At 35.6% G+C, this 22,848-nt stretch overlaps 3 protein-coding genes across 8 annotated transcripts in view; 1 reads left to right on the top strand and 2 right to left on the bottom strand.

Annotated features, from left to right (window-relative positions):
• LOC110374698 (uncharacterized) overlaps positions 1-16,267 on the top strand; it is a 44,562-nt gene extending 28,295 nt beyond the window's left edge. Inside the window, exons 13-22 of the mRNA XM_064035816.1 lie at positions 2,677-2,852; positions 3,033-3,088; positions 8,149-8,291; positions 9,559-9,743; positions 10,375-10,472; positions 11,071-11,306; positions 11,512-11,747; positions 12,718-12,824; positions 12,917-15,308; positions 15,392-16,267. Of these exons, the coding sequence (XP_063891886.1) occupies positions 2,677-2,852; positions 3,033-3,088; positions 8,149-8,291; positions 9,559-9,743; positions 10,375-10,472; positions 11,071-11,306; positions 11,512-11,747; positions 12,718-12,824; positions 12,917-15,308; positions 15,392-16,208 (4,446 nt within the window). The 3' untranslated portion in view covers positions 16,209-16,267. The remainder of the gene's footprint in view (positions 1-2,676; positions 2,853-3,032; positions 3,089-8,148; positions 8,292-9,558; positions 9,744-10,374; positions 10,473-11,070; positions 11,307-11,511; positions 11,748-12,717; positions 12,825-12,916; positions 15,309-15,391) is intronic.
• On the bottom strand, positions 967-2,537 carry LOC110374740 (dynein regulatory complex subunit 2). Its single transcript, XM_021332588.3, has one exon. It carries the CDS (start codon positions 2,471-2,473, stop codon positions 1,037-1,039), a length of 1,437 nt encoding a protein of 478 aa, XP_021188263.3. The 5' UTR covers positions 2,474-2,537; the 3' UTR covers positions 967-1,036.
• A 409-nt stretch (positions 16,268-16,676) lies between the features above and the next one.
• LOC110374741 (interferon-inducible double-stranded RNA-dependent protein kinase activator A homolog) lies at positions 16,677-21,509 on the bottom strand. Of its 6 annotated transcripts, XM_021332592.3 has the most exons (9): positions 21,398-21,509; positions 21,278-21,322; positions 20,492-20,686; positions 20,149-20,302; positions 19,961-20,090; positions 19,743-19,873; positions 19,330-19,490; positions 18,755-18,889; positions 16,677-18,537 (listed from the first exon to the last, which is right to left on the bottom strand). In XM_021332592.3, the coding sequence occupies exons 2-9, from the start codon at positions 21,278-21,280 to the stop codon at positions 18,289-18,291; spliced, it is 1,158 nt and encodes a 385-aa protein (XP_021188267.1). In that variant the 5' UTR covers positions 21,281-21,322; positions 21,398-21,509; the 3' UTR covers positions 16,677-18,288. The 6 variants fall into 6 exon arrangements, with proteins under 6 accessions (XP_021188267.1, XP_063891990.1, XP_021188264.1 ...); XM_064035920.1 differs by having other exon boundaries at positions 21,278-21,436; XM_021332589.3 differs by lacking the exons at positions 21,278-21,322; positions 21,398-21,509 and adding an exon at positions 20,859-21,112.
• Between the last annotated feature and the right edge of the window lie 1,339 nt (positions 21,510-22,848).

The raw sequence follows: 22,848 nt of genomic DNA, 5'->3' as shown, positions 1-22,848 counted from the left end.
ATATTCTCTTAATAGCGGTATAATAAAGACACAGAACTTAATTTATTCATACAAGTTGGGACAATCGCGATGCGAATGGTGCATAAGGACATGGCCTAAGTTTATGAAAGGATTACGATCAAATGTTAAATATCTACTATTACTTATTCCGATAATTTGCCGTATGGTATTTTACGCGTAATACCTTGAAACTTAAAGATAATTAATAAGATTACGAATATAAATGAATAAATAATGACGATTGTGAAACAGCCTAAATATTTTTAAATAACGTGCGAAAGTATTACTTTATCACAATAGAGGTTTAGTTCACTTACTTACATGACCACACACGAAGTGCAAGGCCGTCTGTAACAATATTAGTTGAAACGTTTTGACACGGTAAACAGAATGCTTTCAATAAGTGCATAATGATCTCGCATTTCATCATTTTAGGAACATTAAAAAGAATAGATTATGCTTAAGAACAGTTTGTTGTTCAATTAAAAAAAATGCCAGCAAATAATGGAAACATTTTTATTTTTTGTATCTACCTAATACCTGTATTATTTTAAATGTTAATAAGGCTTACAGCTTATCTATAATGATTTTGACCATAAATTCAACTTTAATATTGATCATTTGCTGGGATATTATAAGGTCACTTTGACCATTTTAGAATTAAAGCTATGATGATATTGATATTAGGGCATATTAATACTTATTGTATTTATTCAAAACCTGCTCATCTCTAAAATAATGTGGAACAAAATAAGAAGTAGGTAATGTCAAAGTGTCATCGTTTGCGCCTCGCGAGGGTTCCATTACAACATGCGCGTGCGAGACGCTTGCGCTTGCGCCGTGCTCGACGAAATAACCAAACGTCACATACTATAGGACCCCAGTGAGACTAAAATGTTATGTCACTAGTTATCTTCGGCGGAAGACTAACGAGCATCGTGATGCGCCAACACGAAAACCAGGACATTTGAAAAAAAAGTTTTTATTAAGATCGTTAATAACAGTATCTGATATGTATTAAAAATAACACAATCCTCTATTTCATATGTTTACTAAAGTGTAAACTAAGTTTGTTAATTTCTGCAACTCCATCAACTGCAACTGGTCGAAACACTGGGGGATCTCGTACAACAAGTTGCTGCGCAGGAGGCTTTGTACAAGAGCATTTCCTTGATTCAAGTTTAATTTTGTTTTCATTATATTCTTGTAGGTGGCTCAATATAAGAGCGTTTTCTTCCTCTAACAACTCCTTTTCGCGGTATAAAGCTCTTTTTGTCAGTTCGGCTTTCGAGATTCGGTGCCATAGTCTTGTCAAACCACTTGTTGCTGACATAGCGTTTAGAACAAGCGAGTCATCCGATGCTAGTCTACGCACATTCAGTTTCGATTGTGTTGGAGAATGGGGCGTACATGAGCCAAATGGTAGAACCTTTTCACGTTGCGTCTCAAATTTTCGACAAAGTCCTGCCATGCGTAGAATTTTATCGACTTTTTTGTACGCTTGCTCCAACCACTCAACAGCATCATCGGAAACTTTCACCAGTATTGCCAGTTGTTTTACATCAGTATCAACACCATTGTACATGAAGTGTTTCAACCTGTAACATGCATCTCGGTGCCTGTTACGACGTTCCCTAAACACGGCTTGTTTAGTGCCAGATTCGTAAGCTGCCAATTCTGAACGCAGTCTTCTTAGCAAGCCATCACTATTTGCAATTTTTTTCCCTTGTGAGGCAATTATGTCAGCCATTAGATTTTCCTTTCTTCTTAGTTTTCGCACAGCCTTTTGATTTTCAGCTGTGCCGAGTACGTAAGCCCTGAGCACAGCTTTATATTCATCCCAAACTGCATTATAATTGTTTTCGAGAAACGATCTTAAGCTTTCGCGCTCGTCTACGTATTTGCTACGTTCTTCATCTGCTTTTACCATATTTTCACCTCTTGTAGTCCATGCCAAAGTATCAGCTGTGTTAAATGCGTGGAACAGAAGTAGCTGTAAATGTGTTTCAGCTGCAGTGTGATCAGCCATTATTTGAGTTGTTTCGTCATCAGCTCGTTTCAGTAATTCCTTAGTACGTTCATCATTTTGTTTAGACATATCCTCCAAATCCGATAAAAATTTGTTAATCATCCTATCTATGGTATCACAGAAGCTTGCGACTGTCCGCTGGAACTGGTCGTCGGCCACATCCATAAGCTTCATAGTAAACTGAATAATATGGTCTTTTTTATCGTAAGCTCTTTCGAAGACATGCCACATCACTTCGATGTCCTGTCTAAAGATAGGTTCCTTTATTTTGAGCATCAACGCGCGCCAGCTCCTGTCGAGTTCTCCTCGTCTTAGAGCCTGTGCAGCAATTTCACGGTTGAGCTCTTCACGCTTCAGTTGTTTTCGTGCTTCAATCTCTAGGCGTATCTTTTCTAGCTTTTTCGCCTCTTTTTTGGCTTTCTTTTCTTCTTTGGTCAACCCCATTTTTAATAAAGTTTATTTGTCCTGTAAATTATAAAAATCTATTGAAAAGTAACAAGTCTTTGAAACTGTCAACACAGTGATTTTTCTTTCTTTACAATACGTCATGTCAATATTTTTTCGGCTAGGCTTATTTTATAATAAGTTTGATTTAATAGGTTTTATAACAGAACCAGTAAAATATAAATTACTACGGTTGTTTTTAGCCCCGTTATCAGGCCCTGGTGGGAGGATGTGAGCCATTGCAAAGTTTCCTTCACAAGCGTCTGCCAGAAAACCTGAACAGTGAGGCAGCTTTGGGAACTGTCGGCGATGTCGCTCAGTGCGTGCAATGGCTACGTTCCACATTTTTGTACGTACGCGCTGCTCGGGATCCAAAGAAGTAAGTATTTACCATAAGAAGTAGCACCTCTAATTTTATCGACGTGAAAAAGGCGGAGTCTCTCTATTTCGAAAATATATGAGAATAAAATACTTCCGTAAATCGGTACAAAAATGATTTAATTTATTTTTTATAGTTTTATTTAAACATCTGCAGTAACATTATATTGTTTTTTTACAGGTACCTAGGCTTACCACAAAACTCACCACAACATCTTATCTCCAAGAAAATCGAGGGTAAGTGCAGCATATTCCAGATACATATTATTGATAGCTTGATATACTTAGTTACTTACCAATTACCCCAAACTCCTGGTTACATAAAAGTCCTAATTAGGTATCAAATAGTTTTTGCTAATTCAAGACAATTTAATTAAGTTTAACATCAGCTGTTGATAAATGACGCCTTTATTTTCAGAGTTACAGGATAATCACGCTATTTATCTCCATTGTAGTAGCCTTTTGGATGTTATCTCAACATTTGTAATAAAATTACATTAATTAAATTTAATTACGCGACCCACTAACTCTTCGCATTTATTGATGTTGTTTAATCATATTTTTTTATAGAAAAAAGTTATAACTCTATAGTTAATTATTTTTTTTATTACTGTATGTTGTGTCATGTCCGTTATCCTTGGAAGATTGCGCTATCCGCTTTTAACAGCCGTTTTTAAATATTTACGGTGTGTAGCCAGTTAGTTTCAAATCATTAGTTTTGTCGGAATAAACCATCAAAGGAAAATAGATATAATTGTTACGATAACATATTTAATAGCGCAAAAACTTAAATTCAAATTACAAAAATATTTTGAAGGTCCGACCATTTGAATTGTTTGTTTCAAAAACGAACTTTAATTGTTGAACTTTAATCTACGCACTTAAAATGTCGTCAATAGAGTAATTTCACAGCTGACAATTAAATTTATTGTGGCATTTTATAGATGATCTCATGAAGTATTCAATAGTACCTTATCTATATGTATTATCTGCGATTTTAATAAATTCATACTGCTTATACAAAAAGTGGAAAGAATTCAGTGGCATCATCGCCGCTGTGTAATAGTGACATTAAAAAATAAACCGGCCAAGTGCGAGTCGGACTCGCGCACCGAGGGTTCCGTACAAATCCTGTATAGATAAAAAGTGAGTCTCGCGCCAACCGTTCAGTTTAGAACAATCATAGTTACGGTAATTTCGTGAGAGTCAAAATAGTTAATATTTTTTATTTTATAATATAACTAAAATAGTAGGCCAGTACCTTGTAAAAGTTATTTTATTAAAGTTATTTATATACAAAATATTATAGTCATCATTCAGAAATCTTATTGAAAATAACTAATTATGTCTTAAAGGTCATTGGGCATATCTGACCCGCTTTGTAAAAAGTGGCGGACATGAATCAAAGTAGTTTTAAATCATGGAGAATGGTATGACGTTTCTTTGAATATAAATATTTTATCAAAATTCCATGGAGACGAATGTCCAGGATCGTTTGAAAAATATAAAAGACAAGCAGTTTCAGAGGATTGTAGAGGTTGCAATGCTAGTTTTTATTGTTAAAGACTTTTCATAAAGAAGGAAGATGCCAATTCGGATGACCAGGATCTGATGAGGATCTGGAAACCCTGAGATATCGAGGGCAACTCTTGAATATTGTAGGCACGCATCGAATCAAAACCAGACATGTGACTGTAATTTTTTGAGGGTACTGGTAAACAGTAAAGGTTTGGAGCTGATTTGATTATGGAGACTACAGAGAGTCGAGGGAACCCCTGAACGGTATGTTGCAACTACCACGTGTTTGGGCTTATTTTATTCGTATTGACGAGAACTTTTCACAAAAGTTAAAAATAAAAACAACTTCCAAAAACAACAAGAAAACTGTTTATATGCATCGGTCTAGATCTCGGTGGTTAAATTAATATAAATGCATCCTCTAGACACCGACTTCTAGACCTAATCGCATTGGGGTAACCTGTAATGGTAAATGTATGTAGATAAATAAATAAATAAATATGAGCCCAAACACGACGTAACTAAAACATGCCGTTGAGGAGTACTCTCGACTTTCTCACGTCTCCATCATCAGGTAAGCTCTAAACCTTCACTGTTTGATAGTATCACCAGACATAAATCTGAGAATCAAGTTTTAATCCTATGCATGCCTACAATTTCTGATAGTTGCCCTCGATTTCTCAGGATTTCCATCATCAGATCCTGACCTGATGACAATGGAAATAAAAGGCGAGTATACTCTTTCACTACAAAGAAATTATTTCTCAAATCCGTCAAACTTGGTCGTTTAAATTTTCCATTGAAATGTGGAAAATATTTGATGTTTACACCTGATGTTTTAATGTTTTATGTAACTTCAAATTTATCATTTTCGCAATTTTTCCTTTATCTGTACTTTATAACGTTGCTTCTTGCCGAATTTCAAGATTCTGAGTTCACGGGAAGTACCTTGTAGGTTTTGATTCCCTAGCGTGTGACGGAAATTCGTCTAAGGTGTCGGTATAACTGCTGTATCTTTTGATCGCGTTAACTTAGAAGTTTGATTTTTTCACTACCTAAAGGGACAATAGACCTAAGTATTTGGTATAAATTTCAATTTGATACATTTATTCGTTCGTGAGAAATAAGGTAGTAAGTTTCATTTTATTAATTTTTTTTTTTTTTTATGTTATATAACTAAAAAAATGAGATTTTCGGAATTTTTCCTATATTTGAATTATATGACAATGCTTCATGCCAAATTTCAAGACTCTGAGTTTACGGGAAGTATCCTGTAGGTTTTGATTCCTTTGCGAGTGTCGAAAATTTGTTGAAAATATCGACATAATCGGCTGTATCTTTTGATTGGCTTGGCTTAGAAGTTTGATATTTTCACAGCTTAAAGAGGCAATAGACCTGAGTATTTCATGTGAATTTCAGCTTGATACGTCCACGCGTTCTTGAGATAAAGGGTCTTGACAGACAGACAGACAGACAGACAGACAGACAGACAGACAGACGGACAACAAAGTGATCCTATAAGGGTTCCGTTTTTTTCCTTTTGAGGTACGGAACCCTAAAAACATTAATCCGCTCATATTTACAGCAAAAACCTACCATACAACAAAGTATTAGGTCAATTCACACATCTATTAACATTAATATTTATTATTTATCAAGGAAGATTTCCTTTATTTGTGTCAGGAGTCTAGAAAATGCAAGATTTATGGATCCTGAGCACTCTAATTGGCAGTGTACATACCTATTTATTAATTTTTAATATTATTGGTAGAGTACCTATCTATTTATTAATTTTATTGAATTAATAAATAACCGAACAATAGATATTTTTCCTTAAACACGAATATTTTAACTGCCGATATGAGGACTCAGAAAACGGCCATTTTTAATTGCTATCTCCAAAGCCCAGTTTATATAAAAATAAACTATTTATTCGTTTATTGACAAAAGCGTCGTAGAATAAAGGTCCTCGATGATGGAAAATACTTTGCTCCTTTAAACGCTAAACGAATATTCATTTCTCATCCTTTTCCATATTTGCCCCTTCTCTTCAAATCCTTCCCTTCAAATGCAGGAGATCAGCTCGTAACTTTGTCCTGTTATTTTATTCATGGTGTACCAAAAGTGTAAAAATACATAATCTCTAGGTGCCTATAGTGATCCCACTGATGTACAAGAGCTGTTGTAATAGGTACCTACTAACATATTCGATAACAACAAGCATTCGAATTAACGGTTTCCACATCGTATCAAATCAATTGCTCATTTTGTCGGCTCGTGATCTTGGCCTGCAATTGAATAGCGAAATCATTCACTAGCTTTTACGTCTTTAAGTAAAAACGCAACTGATATGCGTTTGTATCAATGAAGTTGCGTGAACGACCTTGAATCTTCTTTCTTAGAATCTACCAGTAATCTGTGTTGGTCCGGTAATGGTATAAATTATAACCAAAATCTTTCTGAATTAATCATTTTATCCATCGACTAGCATCTGCATCCCATAGGAACTACTTAAACCACTCATTTGAAAAAGTAGCCTTCAACCCTGATTGGTGGGTAGACTCAAAATATCGAGAGGTGTGTAGAGAAATGGAAAGTCCTTTGCCCAGTAGTGGGACAATACGGGCTAAGAAAAAGAAAAGAAAAATAAATAGATAGGCTATCCATTAAAATAATTTTTCACATCGGTATTGTAATTGTTGAGATTAGCGAGCTATTCAGCTTTATAATATAAGTATACCTAGATGAAAAGTGCATGAAAAGCGAGGAAGTTGTTGTTGAGTCTACCTTATCTGAGACCTTTGTTTTCTAAAAAGTAGTGATGTGTAGAGATTATTATTATCTATGATCGAGTAAGCGTTGCGTGTCTCTCAAGTTCGCTATCCCCAGTCCTGCGGCCTCGCTTGAGTTCCGGATCGTGATTGATGGATGAGCGTTGTCGACACGCGCTGATCCTTAGCATTTGTCGATGCACGCGATCCTCTTATCCTTGGTGCAAGTGAAGGGCTACTGCGTATTAACCTATTAGCTTAGAAGAATCTTCTGAATCGATTATTGTTTGCTTGCTGAAATGAAGACGTGCAAAAGAGAAGGTCTGATAAATTGCATTGTTTGTTTTAATCACTGCTGCATAAGCATTTTTTAACAATACGCCGAGTGCCACTGTCTTACAGCACAGTTATTAAATGCCCTTTAAACGTAAAGCTATTTCTGATGTCGTCGAAGACACTTAATGTGTGTGTGTTTGTGCTAAATCGTAGTAAACGCTTGTAAATATCACGTCATTGGAATGGCAATTATGTTTATTCATCTTCAGTTTAGTTATAATAATTGCTGTTTTGACCCTTGATTGGATCTTCTCCGTTGTGGTTCTTCAATGATGTCCTTATGAGGAAAAGTTGAAAGGAGCGTGATGCATCTTCGCACCATATTCATATTGTAAATGCGTTCACCTATAGAATCGTTTGTTCTCTTGCCTACGACATTTATTAATTACTACATATTGTGATTCATATTCATAGTAATTCAATTTTACAATACATAATCATGCCGTTTTAACAATACTGGTGGCTTTATTTCTGGTCCTTCCTCTATGCATATCTTGGCATGTAATTTTAAGATTAGCTAAGTACTTGCGTAGGTAAGTATTTAGGATTCAGGTACTTACCATTTTTGCATTCTACGAAATCAATACACGACTTGTTACCTATGGCTTTTAAATACAATGTTATCGACACATGAGATCGAGATCCTGTAAATATCATTGGTTTTGTTTACAGAGTTGTGTGTAAAAGCTATGAACGGCTTGGCTTCTTCAGGCCTTATAACGATGGATGAGGCTAGTTGTATCGAGTCAACTGAGGCTGGTCGACTGATGTCAATATTTTATTTGGATTTGGAGACCATGAAGCTCATTATGAAGGTAATGATTTTTCTACATATCGTATTCAAGTTAAGATGGTATTCAAATCTATGATTTGTAGCTTAAAGAATGATAGAAACAGCATCACAAAGTAGTAGCAGTACTTTGAATAATACATCATCGATTTTATCACAATCGGGGTTCTTTTATAATGTGAATCTATAGGTCCTACGTTTATACGGAACGGAAATAGAAATTCACCAACTGGTTCTTGGCTATAACAATCCTGACCTAATATGGGCTAGAAACAGTAATGTAGAGGCTTGTTATCTCGAACATGTTGTTAAGGTCACTCCAGGGAACTGGGATGTAATGATGCTTGGCCGACCGTCGGCGACTGGTTAACAACCGTCATTACTTACGCACTAAGAGCTGCTGTAGGCAATATTGTAACAGAGTAGAATTAAGTTTTACTATTTAGTTTTGTCGTGTATTTAAACAAATTTTTGAAAAGGGTACCTTCGGAAGCGTTGATAAATAATCAACTCAACCGGCTATCTGTATACCTATTCGTTATACTTTTAAGATTAAATCGCTAAATATATAGAAGATTGTCAGGTCATGCCGTATGGAGTAACCTGCATAGTACTTTCACTCTGAATACAGGACAACTTTTCAGTAGAAATTGTCTAAGCAAAGAAACATCTCACCTTTCTAGTATTTACTTAGATGAGTGGTATCGTGGTGTCGATCACTTCTATCTAGTTACCAACATAAAGGTACATAATCATTATATCTACACCTGCATACTGTAAAGTTCAGTGCTACAAGGTGTCATCATGTGTAAGTTTAATTATTGACCTTTTTGCAAAGGTCGAAATGAGCTCTTGTGCTTAATTGAAGAATAATGAAGTACTGTAATCTGTTGAGGTGTACCTTCAACTTTTTGCTTAATAGCTAAGTAACCTAGGTTAGGTTTAGCTTACAGTTGAAAAAACAGCCATTGGAAAAGTCAAGTTCCTTTGTTAATGTCAGTTGCACCATTTGCCAATGAATTCATGTAAGCATTAGACATTATAAGGTTGTATCCTGCTGTAAAACAGTTAGCAAGTACAGTCTCAGGTAGGTACCTACAGTCCAGGAGTTAAAAATGAATTGGGTACCACTGTGTTTTGATCAATATTATCGGAAGAGATCGCTTTTATCGATAAGACCTCCCATTATATCACCTACGTTAATAAGTTCTAAGATCAAAAATCAAACAATTGCTGTTCCTAGCTACCTAATAAAATACATAATATATCCTTTCTGAAACTCACCTCATCAGATCGAAGGCACGGAATCTCTAGACCGTCTTCTGACCCTCATATGTGAGAGCCACGAGTTAGCTGACATGCATCTCCGAGTAGACGAGCGACGATGTTTGAACACCCTCAATAGGAACAACGCTGCGGCGACCATTCGTTACCCGATGAAGGGCAAGATTAGCACAAGACAGATGAAGCTTAATTGGTACGTTTTGTCTATACTATTATAAAGAGGAAAACTTTGTTTGTTTGGTTGTAATGGATAAACTCAAAAACTACTGACCAGATTTTAAATATTCTTTCACCATTAGAAAGCTATATTATCTGCAAGTAACATAGGCTATATTTTATCCCGGTGCGGGCAGTAGCTCCCACGGGACGCGGGTGAAAACGCGGAAAACGGCTAGTATTTTATATTTTACCTATGTAACATTATGGAATGCTTATAAATATGGGAATATGGATAGTATTTTTTATAGGAAGCAATTTATTTGTTTATAGCTGCCTTCTTCGTTGTCGCCTTTTACAACAGTGTTTTTAGCACATCATGGTGAAAAATTTTGCTTTGTAATTAATGTTTATTCACTTCTGAGCCTTTTGAATTCCTTTTCTGATCTGTTTAATTAGATGTTTGTATCCGTCGTTTATAACATTTTAATTTCAGTTACTTATTTAATAAATAAATTCAGTCAGTTAATTAGACGAGTAATTTAGTTGACAAGGACGTACCTATTTTATATTGTTCATTGTTTCTTAAATATGACTAATATTTAAACACAAAAATAAAGACGAATAAACAAAGAATTACAAAATAAATTGAAATGATATTTTTGCAGCATCATCCAGGCTGTTTTGGGATGTCTACCGATCCCCGATCCGTCTTTGAATCAAGAAGCTATGAAAATAATGAGAATCGCTGACAGGATTTGCAAATGTTAGTAGAAGCCACCTTATTATTTATTACTTTAAGTACCTACATCATAAAAATAAACTTGGAACCTAAATATCTTACCGGTCATTCAATCAGTGTTAAAGCCCTTTATCGTGACAAGATAGGTATCATAAAACGTTAATGATGTCCTAAAATAGGTAATTGGTTATGAACCATGTAAAATACAAGTAATTTGAAGATAACAAAATACTTGTGTCCTTGTCACAAACATAAAGGCCTCGATTAACTACAGAAACTCACTAAACTTTATAAACACTAGTGTATGAATAGACGACAAAGTTTAGTTGCCGTTGATGATGGGCAGTTTGTCCATGAATACTTTTTCAGTCACAACTACGAAGGTCCTTGGGTTGGTGTTCGATTTAATTTTGATAGGTACTTAGGTAATATCCGGATCAACCCATATCAATCCTTACATACTTGACTTTGACTTGACTTTCAGGTTTCGTTTGAGCTCGTAAAGGTCTATAGATATGAAGAAAAATAAAATTGCTTGTTTATGTAGAATTTCAAATAAGAAGCCTAATTTCACTCATACTAAACAATAGGCACCTTACTCTTAATAAATATGTTTTTCCAGGTGTAGTAACATACGTCACCCGTCCAGACTTGATAGTTCAACAACCACAATTCTACTCCGCTATACTAAACTCGATACTTCTTGCGAAGTGCGTGGCAGCACATCTATGGGAGAACTCCCCTTATGTCAGCAAGCAACTGAAGGGCATAGGGCCAACCTTCAGCACATTGCTGGCTTCGGCTGGCAAAGTTAACTTTATGCTGCTGGAAGAAAGTCATCCGAGGGATTTGGAAAGGGTTTGTTAACGCATATAGTCCTCTTCAACATAGAAAGTTAAGTGAATGTTAAGGATGCAGTGAATATCAAATAAAATACATTGTGAAATCATTGTCACCTTTAATAAACTTTTATGAACTATGTTGACACTCAAAGTGTGAATAAGAATGATAATGATGAAAGTGTTGACTCTATAAAGTATTGACTGAACTTCAATCCTCACAGATAATGAACAAAGGAGCTCCGGCAGGCAATGTCTTACGCAAACAAGTGAGTCTTCTCCCAAAATACCAGCTGACAATGATACCAGTAGACGAGCAGACAGTTACCGTACAACTGGTCCTGCTAAACCAGTCATATTTGTCTGAAAATATGGCCAACTTAACCGCTGGAGATACCCATAAGAGTTACATTATTGTGGGTGATTCTAATAATCATCTTCTGCTTTTGACAGCGTTCAAGTGAGTATAATGAATTCTCTAAAAACTCTCATACAGTGGCGTAGCGTGGGGGGGGCAGGGGGGGCACATTCCCCGGGCGGCAGCTTTTAGGGGGCGGCAAAATTTACCCAATAAAAAAAAATTGTTCGCAACTATAATAGTATCTGCGCCGCTACATAAAACTGTCTACAATAACAAAACATTGTATTGTAACTTAAAATTAATTATTGTTAAAATTTGGTACTTAAAACACACGTGACACTACATTTTACGTAATTTTGGTTTTGAGTCTTAAATAAAAAAGAATTAAAATTTCGCGCGTAACTGTATGCGCTTGATTTTGCATTTGTCAACAAACAAAAAGCTAAGTACGTTTGGGCTAAATTTTACGTAATAATTGGTTTAAGTCTCATAAAAATTTCGCGCTCGCTTCGCTCGCGTATTCAGAAACTGTATTATGGCCCTTATTTTTGCATTTGTCAACAAACAAAACGTTAAGTGTGTTTGGACTAAATTTTACGTAATTTTTGTTTGAAGTCCGTTAAAAATTTCGCGCTCGCTTCGCTCGCGTATTCAAAAACGATATGCCCTTATTTTTGCATCTGTCAACAAACAAAAAGTTAAGTACGTTTGGAAAAAAATTTACGTAATTTTTGTTTGAAATCCGATAAAAATTTCGCGCTCGCTTCGCTCGCGTATTCAAAAACGATATACCCTTGTTTTTGCATTTGTCAACAAACAAAAAGTTAAGTACGTTTTAACGTCGATACAAAAAAACCCTTTTTTTGAAGTCGGTTAAAAATGACAAACGGCCAGTAACACTTGTTAAAAAAAATACACGGGAAGGGGCGGCAAAATCGACAACTGCCCCGGGCGGCAGATACCCACGCTACGCCACTGCTCTCATATGTTAAGTTGGGACCGAACTAGTCCATAAATTGACTAGTTTTGTTGTAATCTTTCCTAAACCTAGCTTTCTGCAAAATTACAGGGACAAGGATTTAATAAGTGTCTACGGTGGAACCATAACACATGAAATACGACGAAAACATAATTTCGAACATAAAATAATAGCTCACTGCATCAGTTCTACTTTTGGTAAGTTTGGCTGTACCTACTTCAATATTATTTTTATTTGTATTATTTTATTATAGGTACCTATTAATAAACATTTCCATGTTTTATTTCAGTGGGTATCGACGTACAATCAGAATATTTATTTAACGATTTAGAACCGTTTTTTGGTGCACCGTGTACAAAGACTCCTAGAAACGATTTCCAAGTCAAAAATAAAGCTGAAAAGCAAACATGTATCACAGATACGTTTAAAGAACGGAAAAGAAAGAATACAGATCCTATAGCACAGTCAAAAGAAAAGAAGAAACGGGAGACAGCTTTGATTGAGAATTTTAAATCCTTGAAAAAATCTTTTGAATCAGCTTCTAAGAATGGCAACTTAAGTGTGCGTCAACAAAATAATGTGCATGGGGATGTAGATGGTCCTTCAAATACTAACAGAAACAATACTTTGGGTCATATAGATACAATGCTGGTGAATAATAATGCAATTAATGTAATTGGTAACGATAAAGTATGTATTGAAGATATGGATAGCGACGAGTTTATAGATGACGAGAAGATTGATAGTATTCTCAATGAAATCGAAAGTGAAATGAGCAAGAATAAAATAAGCAAACCAAAGACAACTTTAAATAATACTAACACATACTTCCGTGAAAAGAATTACAAAGAAAACCCTTTTGCAGTACAGCATAATTTAGACTCCTCTAGTATCCAATCGAATTATAACGCAACTCCAAAAGTCAGTAGCTACAAAACGGTCTCTATACCACGAAAACGCAAACCCACGACCACAAAATCAAATTATAATTTTATCGATTTACTAGAAAGGAATTTAAGTTTAAGTGACGAAGAAGATAAAATTGAAGCCCCAAAACAAGACAACGGCTTCTCTGATGCAATAAAAAGTCAAATAAGCAAATACTTGTCGAAAACCAAACCAGTAGTTCCTGATAGAAACTTAGAAATGTTATTGGATAATCCTCAGATTACAGTACCAAGTGATAACCAAAATCCCATAAACGTTGTAGACAAACCGATCGACCAGGATTGCGTATCGGATCATAGCCCTTATCCAAAATATGAAATTGTAGAAATATTGGGTGACAAAGATCCAGTTAAACAACATGAAAATATACAGCATGCTTCATATAGCAAGAATCATACGGACAATCTCGATCACCAGGTATGCGAAATAATGGATCTAAATACTATAAACACAAATAATGTCATCGACTTGACTCATGTTGGACCAAATACCATGAAGACTGCAACTTTACAAAATATAAACAACGTAATAACAAACAACGAAGATTCTAAAAATAATAGTATTAAGTCCCTTGACGTGATTGATACTCATGGCGTACAAACTTCTACTAGAATTATAAATGAAGAGAATTTTGCCAACAATCGATTGTACATAGAGGATAGTGGTTCTGAAAATGACAGCAACAAAGAAGATAGTGAGAAAGTAGCAAAGACAGAAACAAATTCAATAACCATTGCGAGAGAAATTGGTGATAAATCTAATAGAAATAATTCTGAGAGTAATGTTAATAACCAAATTGAAAGAATAGACTCCATGCAAAGTAATAATAACCCCAACTATGTTTTACTGGACAACAAAGAATTTCGTAGTCTTTACGAATCGACAAAGACAGATAATTCAACAATAAAGCCCTGCTTAGAAATAGTTCCAAGGGACAGACAACACCTACTTCAAACTAACACTTATAGTGATGCTACGACGACGGAAGGTGTCGATCGTAGAATAGGCCTTAAAGCGCTACAATTTCATGAAAACACGCAAAATATACCTGTACCTTACTCGAATTCTTCCTCTGACTTAATTAATCCACAAACTATTTCTGGAAATACACCAAACGTCATAGAAATAGATAAACATAGAACAGAATATGTTAAGAGATACACTTATTCCGCCAGTAAAGTTGACGTTTGTACGAAACAAACTCCTGAATACTGCGTGCAACTAATTAGGAAAGTGAAAATGGACCTCGATGTAACAGCAATAGTGTCTCGCAAAATGAATTATTTTCAAAATAATGAACCAGATAATGAAGAACATATAAATAAAGAAGAATTGAATCATATGAGACGTCCGAATTATGGAACTGGCTTTCAGTATGTTACTCGAGATCACAATAACATGATAACTAACAGCAGTAAAGTAGATTTTCCTGTAGCAACAGTTTCTGGATTTAATAATTATATCGTTGAAAATGCAGCCAGTCCACCCTCTCAAGCTATTGATGCTAACTCAAGTGTTGTTTTCGAAGATAATTATAGAAATTGTCCTAACAGCTGTAAAAATGACGGAATGGTTATTCCTGAAATTGAGGATGTATTAGAAGAAAAGGAAATTATTCATAGAAATAATGAAGATGTGCCTCAAAATGTTGAGCCGGTAGAGATTGGAAATGGACCAGTCAAAGAAGACAGAACAGTCAAAAATATACTACAAAAGTACAAAAAAATATTGGAGTAAGTGAATTTATTAAGATCTTAATACATACCCATAAAATCGTAGTTTAAACCTAGTATTAAAATCTCAATTTCTGTTTCAGAAAAAATACAGCCAAACCTGTAACACCAAGTTGTTCGAGTATTAATCCTACTGTCAAGCGCCAAGTCTCACCTACCAAGAAATCTGCAAAACCGTTTAAAATAACTGACATACATAAATTACACGCAACAATACCAGAAACTATAGTGGAACATAAACCCGATGTACTTAAAGACATCACACAAATAAGAAAAAATATCAATTTTGATGAAACGCGAATTAAAAATGATAATTTCATTCCAATTCCGTTCACACAATACTCATACAGAGCTGATGTGGAGGCAGTTGAAGATATTTCTCAAAATGAGTTTGTGCATGATTTAGACATTGAGCCAATCAATTTGCCTGATAATGTTGACCTAGAGCCGTCAAACGATTTCAAATTGGATCAATCCATGTTGGACCCGAAAACTGTTCTACAATACGTGGCTGATGATGACGATGCTGAAATAGTTCCACCGCCTGCAGAGTTCTGTGACAGGGTGACTTTCTCACCTGATTACACTCTTGACTCTTCGATGGATGAAAATGCAGATGAAACATTTCGTAACGCAGACACCGAATACAATGATAGCATATTTGATGACGCCTGTGCTACAGATCTTACTCCTTCCAAGGAAATAGAAACATGGAACTTATCTCGAGAAGAAACTTGGGAGCGCCTTAATCCAGTGAAGTTTGGTCCTGCAAAATCGTTCACAGTGATGCACAAAAATACTAGCAATGATTATATTTTGCAGAATACTACAATTCCAAGGAAAGTTAGACTTGGACAATTTAAATTCAGTCAAAAAAATAAATTTAAAATAAGAAAGTGAATGGTAGCAAATGTACATAATGTAGTAAGATTTTAGATAATTAAAAACAAGAACTAATATCCGCCAATACTATTGTTTCATTTCCTAATTAAATATAACGACATATTAAAAGATCAATGCGGCTCTACTACATAATATACCACAATATTGCATAGACGAGCTAGAAGTTTTCAGCTCGATTCAAATACATAACTACAGGTGCGAAATTGTACATGATGTTGTTTTTTGAATCCCAAGGGATTCAGCAATCGAGATATTTATAATGTCACCTGTTGCCTACTGTTGTACGTAACGTTTGTATAAGAGCTAGGGTTATTTTAGAGCTAGTTTCATCAAACTTTCATGATCCAAACTTAATCTGTGTGATCTAATGTGTACAATGATGATCAGTCTACTGAAGCCTATCTGAGTAATAATGGGTCTTGCTGTTGAGCCGGGTGGATTGGGGAACTTGAAATAATAAAATGATTTATAAGCAACATCAAATTTATTTTTAAATTAGCGCAGAATATTCATAGCAAAAATTAAAATTAGTCTATTATAGTTCAAAAAAACCGTTTTACATAAATAGGTGAGAAGTGTGATAATGTCCACAAATGACAATAATCTATATTTAATTACTATTTTATCATCTTGAGATTAATCACAAGAACATGTAAAACCAAGACTCACTAAACATAAAAATAATAATTTAAATTCAATGCCACGAGCAACGGCCGGACATCATAATTTTATTTAGTTGGTCTTGGTTGAACGGAACTCCAATCCTTTACTCGAGTAGTCTTTTCTAACTTGAACAGTGCGATGTTTGACAAGGGCAGGTTGAACTCACACCATTCAATTTAAAAGAAACTTGGTGCGTGCAGGATCCTCGTCATTGCCCGGCATTCAAAGGCAAAGCACCGACGACGACACTGTACAGTTAGAAATTGTTACAACCTCTATACTTTGCATTAAAATAATGCCCATTTTCACAGGCAAGGGATCCTAACTTCGCGATCACTAATTCCAGTGAAAAATTCACTCTAACACGTAGTTCTCAGCTTCCCTGCAAAGTTATCCATCTTGTATTCAAAAGAAAACCTAGACTCACTGGTTCAAATTCAAATAAAATCACTCTGCAATCCTGCCTCACATGATTCATCCACAAATTCCAACCCTTGCGTTATGAATAAAGTTAAATTCCAAGTTCAAGTTGACCGCAATGTTGGAGCTTGTTACAAAGCAAAGGTCGGGCAGTTCGTCAACAAGACATTACTAGCTGAGAATATTTTTTCCGTTTAATGCTCAGCATGTTAGATAGCTTCTTAACACACGACACTTAACTAAATTTATGTAAATAAGTATATATCTGGTTTAAGTAAATGAAAAAATATGACTGGCTATGCCATGATTATAATATACATTAAAAGCTAAGACTTCAACTTTTGTCTGATAAGTATACATTTTATTAATATGAATGCAAAATCATGCCTAAATAATGCTGAATATTAAACTGGAAATATCCACACGTTTTTTTTTCTTATTTTCTATATATTTTATATTTTTTTTGTATTTTTTATTATTTTTTTAAGTAATTTCCACGCTGGGAAAATTACACTAATTCTATGCAAAGTATAGCTTGTATTTGTTATGTAACCACTCCATACTTTGTTTCATTTAAATTTACGGGCTATGCCATTTACCCTCGCACGTTGGCAGTAATAGTACAAGTGAGAAATCACTTGCCGATGTTAGATTAAGATAGAGAAAGAAACAAACATATTTGAATCAATGCACTAATAAGATATAAAAGTGCAAATTGAAAATAATTAAGAAAAGAATCACAAGTAAGATACTGCAAACATGCCAGTTATAAAGCATAGCCCGAAGTGCTGCTGGCACACAGGCATAATGCCATATTCAAATGGGAAGTGGTGATAAAGATAAGTTTAGGCTCAAAACCTAGCGACATCAATTACCAGCTCCTATGCCGAACGTTCGCCACCAAAAGTTATTTTAAAATAACTCATTAAAATTTATATATCCGTGTTGTGGAGCACGCGGCGAGTGGTGCTGATGTCGCAAGATGGTGAGACATTCACTTTTTAGTCATGATTTTGAGGTACTCCAGAGCATTCTGAGCTGCCGACGACTGCGCATCCTTGCTGGTAAGTCCTGATCCATAGCAAACAGCCACTGGCAAGGTAGACAGCTGAACAAGGCATTGGCAACGACCAGTCATCGATTTTTCTTCAATATCCACATAAGTTACTTCAAATGACTGCTCAGATGCAATCTCTTGCAAGAACTGCACAAAATTGAAGTCTTTGTTGTTCAATGGCGTCACCTGTAGCAGAAAAAGTATACTTTAGTGTGATTGTCAATTTTAATTGATCACATATCATTGTTCAGCCAGAATTCTAACTACAAAACACTGCATAATACAGTTAAATTTCGTGCAATACCCATTCCACAATACATATAAATACCCATTCCATTCCTTTATAATTAATTTAATTTCATGTTTAACAAGTCATGCATAATAATCCAAAATGATATCGTACCTGCAACTTGGCCAGGTTAGGGCCGACAGACTGTTTGAGATGTTTGTGAAACTGCGACACCTTGTGGCTGTGACTTGTAGTCAGAGTAGAGATTTTACTATCTTTCAAGTCGGCATAGCGGGCCGCAACTCCGCCCTAGAACACAACACGAAATATTAAATGAGATGAAAACTTTAACGCGAGTGACCCTTTGTCCATTCTTGCCTGCAGTAGCCGACCGAAAGATAGTAAAACACCTGGCCAAGTGCAAACCTCTCAGGGAATGATACAAAAGAGCCACTCAGTTGGCTGTTACACTAGTTACTGCTAGTCATCTGTTAATAAATTTTCAGGTCAATAAAAATTTGGAAGAAACACAAAGAAATATAGGTAATTTTGGGGGTTATCTCTTAATTAGCAAGGTTTAATGGTTAATCATAATTCAGCCTTAATATTTCACTCTTCCAAGAGAGCCAATTAATTCCACAAAAAGTAACATTGCATTTCAGTGCTGTTAGCATTTAAGTTGGGTATTCAAATATGAGATAAGTTTTGTAAAAAAGATTTGATATTGAATATGCTATTAGAACCATTACCTCTTCCTCAGGTTGGAATGATTCTGGGGGGTTGTCCTGCAGAGCCTGCCACATCTTGTAAGCAGCTTGGCGCTTAGCAAGTTTCTTAGACTTTCCAGTTCCTACTTCACGGCGCTTCAGCAGAGTGCACACAATCGTAAACTGGCGCTCATGAGGCAGACCTAGGAAACAAAAACAATATAATTCCCATTAGAAATCTATGTTCTATAATTAAATAATAAAGATTTTTTTTGTTTGTACTAAGGCTCCAAAACTGCAAAACTGATTTGAAAAACTCTTTCACATTCCACAACTTACACTCTTCCTGAGTAACACAGGCTATATTTAATTCCAGTATAGGCAGCATTTTCATTAGGGCTGTAGGAGAAACCATGGGAAAATGGCTAGTAATTAATCAACTAAATGTAACTTACGTCTGTTTACATTATCATCGTTCTCAGCATGGTACGAAGGCGGAGGCCAGAATCGAGACATGCATAGTTCCTGCAGCCAGCCAACAGGGTTGCCCATCAATTTATCTTCAAACGAGGAGACCACAGTTCCACTGTAAACAAAGACAAAGAAAGTTTAGAAATAATTTAAGGATGTATTTCATTGCATAACTACTGAATGAATATGACATTATACTTACGTCTCTGGCACATTGCCATTAGTAGATTGATCAGCAGGAGCAGCACCAGTCAATTTATCAAGCAAAGCCTTAGCTGCGGAATGCTTAGCTTCCTTTTTCGAGCGTCCAGTACCCATAGCTGTAATTACATCTGTTATTACATTGTCGTAAATGTAAATACAGTATTGTTCACACTTGGCAGTACTCACCAACTAGATCAGCAACCGTCACACGATAGCGGAAGGTTGGTTCATGAATCATGCCCTCTATCTGCACAAGTTCATATTTAGGCACAGTTCCTCGACGAGCCAGAAGTTCCTGCAGGACTGATACAGGAGTTTTTAACGGAAGAGACTCCATTTCCTGGAAAAACATATAAATGTTAGTCATAAAATATCCAATGATTACTCATTAATTTACAACTGCCTTAGTTATTCTCACTAATTATAATTATTTTAAGAATAGCACACAGTATTCATTTAATTACATCCTGTGAATAGACAAAGGTAGATTTTCATAATTTATACAAAAAAAGAAATGCAAAGTTCTTACTCTCTTGGCTGCTTCGTCAAGTGGCAAGCGTTCCAAGTTGTTGGGAGGTTTGGGCCTGTTCTGGTACCGACGGCGAGGGCCGTGCGGAGCGTGCTCTCCGTCGGGCCCCGCGCCGTGCACTGCCATGCCATGCACCACGCCTGGGATGCCACCCGGCACCACTCCCGGGTGAGGGTGGACTACATTACCGTCCATCTAATTAAACAAAAACAAATAAAAATCTCTTGCAAAATAGCCAATGCAATACGATGATTGCAGCCCAATTACCTGCCTAATTACGAAAAATAACTAATTTCATTGCAGCATGACGTGGCCTTAATAAATTCTAGTGGAAGTGAAGACTTAAATAGTTTTCCTAATAACATACCTGAGTCCTAAGAACATACATCGTAAATTTTCACTAGATCGTATTGATATCACCACTCCCACAGGGTAAAAGTACAGGTAGTTTTAATAAAATCACTAATTGCACTTCCTCGAAATGTAAGAAAAATAAGGAAGTCTTGCATTCACTGACTCGAAATGCACTGGGTGGGTCGATTAAAATTTTACGAGCATGCGAACTTTAGGTGTGAACTAGTTCTGTGACATGGCGGCCGCCAGCCATTACAGTCACTCAAAATGGCTACACCGCATGCCGGCATCCGGCGCCTGTTCATAACAAACTCGATTCAAATGATTCAAAATTTGGCACTCGGAAAATAGATTCATTATGATTTATTTTATAATTCCAGCTGGTTTTAACATAAAATTTGTAATTCGTACAAGATAACAATGTGAACTTACCATTTTTAAAATGTTCTTTTTTGAAGGAACTTCTTACCAATTACACTGAAAAGATTACAATTCACGATTATTGAAATGTTTGTTTTATGATTTTACTGTATGTAATGAATAATTACTAACCACGAAAAAGAAAGCTGCACGTAACTGCTTCAATGAGAATATTGAAATTTGTTAGATTTGCCGGTTGTCAGATTGGAAAATTAATACTCCCTCGACTTTTATTATATCATGTCTTTGCCATTATAATGCGAAAATTCATAAAATATTAATAATCTAAGGACGTTCGTGAAATTCAATAGAATGAAAAACCAAAAAACTTAACTGTAAAGTAAATAAAACCAGCCAGTTTTCCATCCGAAATTTAGGTTGCACGGTTCATTTATTACATTGAACAGCTGATTGTATCGATTTAGAATTAAATTATTTATTGAATAATAATACTTAAATATTGTAATAAAGCAGATAAGTATAATACATAATTAATTTTGAATGATTTATATTACACAATTGAACATTTAAAAGCAACAAGTGGTAGATATTACCTAATAATTGCCAAAATGTGCATATTGTCTGGTAGATAAGGATATTTTTTGAAAAGGAAGATGACAAATTATGAAAAACATATCTTTGCTTTATGTCTATGTTAATCTGTACCTTGTAGGTACATTATTATGTTCCGTACAATGTCTTTGTACTGGTACCGGTCGTTTGGGTTATGTATCAAGCACATCAAGTGGTTAGGGAAGATATAGCGCCCCGCGTTTTGAGGAAGATTCCGAAGTCTGGTAACTCTGAGTGATACAACGCAAAGAGACCAACGTAAAAAAATATATTTTGACATCCTGCAACACCGTAATTGAAAATGAAAGCGATACTAGCGCCATTGCTTTAGATCTTATAGTTCAATGCCATTCCCCTAAAAGGGTGAAATAATGATTCGACCACATGTATTTTATGACTAGATTAGAACATTGCGAAAATACGGTTTTGGCACTATATCCTCGACATATATCTTTTACAAGCTTCGATTGGAGAGAGAAATGTGCAATGTATAATGTGGGGCCTTCCGTTGTCACGGCATAACATGAAAACGGCTTGAGAGATTTGGCGGCTGGTTTTAGGCTAGTTTTTGTCACCATCCGGCTACGGGACGCGGGCGAAAGTTAGTTATGAAATTAATAAAATATGGACCGAAAAAAAACAAATGATCATTTTTTTCTTCAAAAGTAGTGCCTAGGCACAGTTTTAAAATTTTTGAAAAAAAAAACATTCATCCGCCCGCGGTTTCACACGCGTCCGGAAATAACTACCGTCTTCCCGCCCATGGATAAAAATAGCCCATATCACTGACACTAAGTACGTAAGAAGTATAAATTGCTTCCCAATGTCTGTCTGTACCTCATCATCAGCTTGATGTTTTAAAAAAAAATTACCCCAAAGACATATTTAACCTGAATACTTTTTCTTTTGGGTTCTTGGGCACATATAGCTTACCTATCACATAGGTATCAGAAATGTAGGTAGGTAAATAACACAAACAGTTATAACGACTATGATTAGGGAATATAGGT

Source organism: Helicoverpa armigera, chromosome 8 (genome assembly GCF_030705265.1).
Source record: "Helicoverpa armigera isolate CAAS_96S chromosome 8, ASM3070526v1, whole genome shotgun sequence".
NCBI lineage: Eukaryota > Metazoa > Arthropoda > Insecta > Lepidoptera > Noctuidae > Helicoverpa > Helicoverpa armigera.
This window is presented reverse-complemented; position numbering and strand designations above follow the sequence as displayed.